Consider the following 6,000-nt stretch of genomic DNA (forward strand, 5'->3'; position numbering starts at 1 on the left):
AAAAAGAAAGTAAACAACAGAACAGAACCTTAGTAATCTGTGGAACAACATGACAAGGTTTAACATGTGTATTTGGGATGGTAGGAGAGAAGACAGAGAAGGGGAAGAAAAACCACTTAAAGAAAAAGTAACTGGTGTTTTCAAAATTTGGAGATAGACACAATTGACAGATTCAAGAAGTTCTGTGAAGCCCAAGGACGATAAATACAAAGAAAAGTCACATGTGGCTGTATCGTAGTCAGAATACTGAAAACAAAGGATAAAGAGAAAATCTTGAAAGCAGTCAGAATTAGCCAAAGCACCATGTTTAGGAGAACACTAACAAGAACTCAAATGAGTTCTCATCAGAAACAATGGGCATCAGGAGTCAGTGGGACAACATTTTAAAGTGTTGAACAAGAACAAAAAACAGGTTTCAACTCAGAACTCTCTATCTCTGGGGAATAGATTCTTCAAATATGAAGGGGAAATAAGGACCTTTTCAGATAAATGAAAGCCAAGAGAATTCATCAGTAGACCTGTGCTAACAGAAATGATAAAGGAGGCCTTTCAATCTAAAGAAACACAGTAGTAGAAGGAAAATTTGATTTTTGGGTAGAGATGAAGAACACCAGAAATGGTAAACATGTAGGCAAACATTAAAGAATACTTATTTGCTCTTATTTTTTTTTAATAATACATACGACTATTTAAAGTAAAAATTATAATAGTATATCATAGGGTTTATGATATATGTAGATGTAATATGTATGGCAACTACAGCATAAAGGATGAGGTAGAGGGCGAATGAATCTATCTGGTGGAAATCTTCTTACATTTATGTAAAGTAGTACAGTATTAACCACAAGTAGACAAGCGAACAGTTAAGGATATATATTATAGTCTCTAGAGCAACCACAATGAATCAATGCAAAATGAGAATTGCTTAAAAAAGCAACAGACAAGGGGCACCCGGGTGGCTCAGTCAGTTAAGCATCTGCCTTCAGTTCAGGTCATGATCCCGAAGTCCTGGGATCAAAGCTCCACGTCGGATTCCCTGCTCAGCGGGGAGCCTGTGTCTCCCTTTCCCTCTGCCTCTCTCTCTCTCTCTCTCAGATTAATAAATAAAATCTTAAGAAAAGCAACAGACAAGTTAAAATGGGATTTAAAATAATTGATTATCTCAGGCAGGAAAAGGGGAACGTAGGGACAAAAATAGATTAAACAGTGCTACAGACTGAAAGTTTGTGTCCTTCCCAAAATTCACATGTTGGATCCTCATGCCCAGTGCATTAGGAGGTGGAGACTTTAGGAGGTGATTAGGTCATGGGGAGGAGTCTTTGAATGGGATTAGTGCCCTTATAAGGGAGACTCCAGAGAGGTTCCTCACCCTTTCTGCCATGTGAGGACATGATAAGAAGATGGCTGTTAACTGGGAAGTGGGCTCTCACCAGATATAAAATATGCCAGCACCTTAATCTTGGACTTCCTAGCCTCCAGAACTGTGAGAAACAAATATCTGTCGTTTATAAGCACCCCAGTCTATGGTATTTTGTTATAGCTGCCTGATGAGCCCACTAAGACAGAAAAAGCATACACTTAAATCCTATCATTCAAAAATTATACTCAATGTTAATGGGTTAAACACTCCGATTGAAAGGCAAAGATTGTCAGAATGAAGAAAGAGCAAGGATTTTGCTATCTACAAGAGACACAATTTAAAAATAATGACTCAGATATGTTGATAGTAAGAGAATCCCAAATTATATACCATGCAGAGAGTAAGCCTAAGAAAGTAGGAATGGCTATATTAATATTAGACATAATGTATTTAAAGACAAAGAATATTGCCTGACGTGAAAGATAATAATGATGTAAGGGTCAATTAGTCAGGAACACATAGAATTTATAAATGTACTAGTACCCAATAACAGAGCTTCAAAATATATGAAATAAAAGTTGACAGAATAAAGAGAGAAACAGACTTTTTCATATAATCATGAATAGGTGGAGATGTTAACACTTCCGCCTTAGGAATTGATACAGCTAGATAAGACATCAATAAAAATACAGACTATCTTTATGACATCACCAAGAATAGAAAATAAACTTTAAAGAAAATTTGACCAGCTTTGCAAATTGAGCTCGCCATCTGCACGTTTCCTCCTCCTCCAACTCCACTGCTTTGTGGGTAGGCCCTTTTACTGGCGGAAGGTCGACGGGGCGCCGAGCCCCGGCGATTGCTTCGCGAGGCGCACAAGCCTCGGAACATCAGTCTCGGAACATCGATCTCGGAACATAAATCTCGTGAGACTCACCGGCACGTCGCTACAGTAACACAGGGCCCCGTCACGTGCTCTCCTGAGCCAATCGTTTGCCTGGTAAAGAGAGGCCTCGAGAACTTTCCGCCCTCTGCGCCTGGGGGCTTCTGGGAGCGCCCGGAAGTGCACGTGGGCCTTAGCACCGCGTGCTGGGGAGGCTCCGCCGCACAGTTCCCGGCTGTGCCGCTGACGGGAGTTCTTCCGAGCTTTCGGAGTGGGCTTGTGGAGTTGTTCACGGAGTGAGACAAAGTAAGGAGATGCGCACGGCCTCGGGAGTTACGGGCAAGGAGGAACGTTGGGTAGGGGCCCTTAGCTGCCCAGTCAGGGAGTGGAGGTGGGTGAGAGGGCTCCTGTTGGGGGGCGGGAGGGGTTGCCGGAATGGAAGGTTCCTAGCCGTGGCGGCCTGGTGGGGAGGGCTCCGGGGTGAGCGGAGGTGGGGGCGGAGGACTAACGTCTCCGCGTGTGGCGGTGTGGGAGCGCGGGGGGGTGGGGGGGCTCTGGGCTGAAGGAACGGCTGCCGAGGGAAGGTGGGGGCTGAGGGAACGGTACCCCGGTGTTGGGGGCCCCGAGAGGAGGGCTGCTGGCTGTGAGGGGGCTGGTCGGGGGCGGGGGGCGCTGGGGGGGGGGGGCTGATGGCTGACTGTGTAAGAGGCATGGGAAGGGAGGGCTCCCGGCTGCTGGAGGCTGTGGGGGGAAGGCGGCGGGGGACGACTCCCTGGTGGGGTGCTGAGAGGGCAGGGTTGCCTCCCGAGCGCGTGGGGGCTAGCTTTGGGGGCTAGAGGAGAGGCCCAGCGGCTGCGGGTGGGGGGGAGTGTGGGAGAGGAGGGCTCCTCCGGGCTCCGGACGCGGCGGGGCGGGCGGCTAACGGCTCCTCTGTGGGGGAGGGGAGGGGGGGCACCGCGCGGACGGTGGGGGCGACGGAGAGGACTCTCGACCCGAGAGGCGTGAGGGGAGCTGTGGGGCTGGGCGGGAGCTGGGACGGGAGGACGCCAACTGCCCCCGGCACGAACGAGGGCTCCCGCTCTGGCTGTGCGGAGGGACGGACCCCGGGCTGCCGGCGCTACCGGGAGGGCTGCTCGGTGCGGGGAGGCCAGAAGCCAAGCACCGAGCCACTGCAGGCGCCGGCGCGGGGTGCGCGAACTGGGAGGGCACCTTGCTTCTGGGGGCCACAGGGACGGTGCGGGGCTGCGGGTGTGGAGAGTATGGGAGGGGAGGCTTCCTAGCTGGGGCGGGAGAGGGGAGAGCTAGCTCCCGGGGTGAGGACGCGGACGTAACGCCTAAGCCGGCGGGGCCGCCCTGCTTGCCAGGGACTAGACGGGCTCTACCACCCGGTGGGGGCGTGGTACTGGAGGACGCTCTGCGGCTGCGCAAACAGGATGGCGCCTCGCTGAAGGGGGGGGGTGGGCTGGAACGTGGGGCCGCCGGCCGAGCACGTGTGGCGTTCCGGAGGGGCTCTGGCCCGCTGCAGTTGGAACCCCACGGGCTCCGGGTCGCCTCTGTGGGGGATGGCAGAGGGATTCCAGCAGGGGGAGGTGCAAAACCTTGTCCTCCACAGAAAATAAAGATTCGTTACAGGAGTGCTTTGCACACTCACCCACATATACACCGTATGTTGGGCCATCAAAAAGTCTCCATAAATTTTAAAGGATTGTGCTTTTGCATAATAACTTCTCTGGCCTCACGGAATTTTATTTAAAATTAAGAATAATAGAGGCGCCTGGGTGGCTCAGTCGGTTAAGCGTCTACCTTCCGCACGGAGTCTGCTTCCCCCTCTGCCCCTCCCCCTGTTCGGGCTCACTCCCGCGCGCCGCGCGCGGTCGCGCGCTCTCTCAGATAAAATTTTTTAGAAAATAAAATTAATAATAATAAAATATCTTTAAATATTTGGAAACCCATGGCTCAAAGAAGAAAACACGAAGGAACTTAGAAAATATTTCAAACTGATTAATGAAAAAAAATACAACTTCCCCAAATTAGGCAGCTAAAGAATCAGAAGAAAATGTATTACTCTAAGTAGTTTTATTATAAAAGAAGGACATAAAATCAGTGACCTAATGGTCTATTTAAAGAAATTAAAATTAAAAATAAATTAAAAAAATAAACTAAATGCAAAATAAGTTGGCTGAAAAAATACTACAGCTAAGAGAATAAATCAGTAATAGAAAGCCAATTGTAGACATTTAACAAACCCATAGGTTTGGTTTTTTTTAAAGATTTTATTTATTTATTCATGAGAGACAGAGAGAGAGAGAGGCAGAGGGAGAAGCAGGCTCCCAAGGAGCAGGGAGCCCAGTGCGGGACTCGATCCCAGGACCCTGGGATCATGACCTGAGCCCAAGGCAGACGCTCAACCATCTGAGCCACCCAGGCGCCCAGGTTTGTTTTTTTTAAGAGAAACAAAACTGATAAAGCCCTAGTGAGACTAATCAAGCAAAAAGGGAAGAAACACTTATTACCAACATCAGGAATGAAAGCGAGCTATTGCTACAGATCAGACAGACATTAAAAAGAGAATGCAGGGAATATTATGGAAAAATTTATGCCAAAAATTTCAATACTTGATATATCTCTTGGGGAAAAAAAGCAACTTCCTTTTTTTTTAAAGATTTTGTTTATTTATTTGTCAGAGACAGAGAGCGCCTGTGTGCATGCACACAAGCAGGGAGACTGGAAGGCAGAGGGAGAAGCAGGCTCTCTGGTGAGCAAGGAGCCTGATGTGGGACTTGATCCCAGGACCCTGGGATCATGACCTGAGCTGAAGGCAGATGCTTAACCGGATTGAGCCACCCAGGTGTCTCAAAAAAGCAACTTCTTAAAGTGATGCCAGAAAAATAGAAAATAGGATTAGCCCTACAGCTAGTAAATAAATTAGTGTATTATCAAAGAAGTTTTCTAAAATCGAACAAAATGGGGAGTGGAGGCGCTACAGGCCACCACTGTGAGGGACATTGGGCTTTGGCTATGTGGTAGGATAGGCTGTGTGGTATGAACACACCTCTCACCCCTTTGCACCCACAGGCTGAGGCTCACATTGTGAAAGTCTGTGTGTCCCTGTCTATTCCTTTCTCTCCACCCTCAGGTTCTCAGCAATGGCGATGCCACTGACAATGCTGGGTGACTGGTGCAGGTGGATGGGCGTGAACGCGCAGCGTTCCCTGCTCATCCTGGGCATCCCTGACGACTGTGGGGACGAGGAATTCCAGAAGGCCGTGCGCACTGCCCTGTGGCCCCTGGGCAGGTACCGAGTGCTGGGCAAAGTGTTCAGAAAGGAGCTCGGATGCAGGGTCGCCTTGGTCGAGTTTGCTCAGTATTTAAACCGAAGTTTGATTCCCCGACAAATACCAGGCAAGGGAGGACCCTGGCCTGTGGTCTTTCTGCCCCAGGCCCCCGACTCAGAGTCACAGGATAGACCAGATTTCCCTGCACAGCCCCAGAGGCATGAAGGGGTTGGCCAGGCAGGTGTGGCAGGAGCTGCAGGTGAGGCAGGAGCTGCAGGTGTGGCAGGAGCTGCAGGTGAGGCAGGAGCTGCAGGTGAGGCAGGAGCTGCAGGTGAGGCAGGAACTGCAGGTGAGGCAGGAGCTGCAGGTGAGGCAGGAGCTGCAGATGAGGAAGAAGTTGCACTTGAGGAAGGAACTGTGGGTGAGGCAGGAGCTGAAGATGGAGGAGTGTCAGATGAGGAGGGAGCTGCAGGTGAGGAAGG

The 6,000-nt window shown here is 49.6% G+C and overlaps 1 protein-coding gene across 1 annotated transcript in view; it reads left to right on the forward strand.

Moving 5' to 3' along the window:
• Positions 1-5,132: 5,132 nt before the first annotated feature.
• The window catches only part of PNMA6E (PNMA family member 6E), a 2,724-nt gene continuing 1,856 nt past the window's right edge, over positions 5,133-6,000 (forward strand). Inside the window, exon 1 of the mRNA XM_035010184.1 lies at positions 5,133-6,000. This exon is cut by the window's right edge and continues 130 nt beyond it. Coding sequence (XP_034866075.1) covers positions 5,390-6,000 — 611 coding nt within the window. The 5' untranslated portion in view covers positions 5,133-5,389.

This window comes from Mirounga leonina, unplaced genomic scaffold, assembly GCF_011800145.1.
Source record: "Mirounga leonina isolate KUSES-001 unplaced genomic scaffold, KU_Mleo_1.0 Mir_101799, whole genome shotgun sequence".
Taxonomy (NCBI): domain Eukaryota; kingdom Metazoa; phylum Chordata; class Mammalia; order Carnivora; family Phocidae; genus Mirounga; species Mirounga leonina.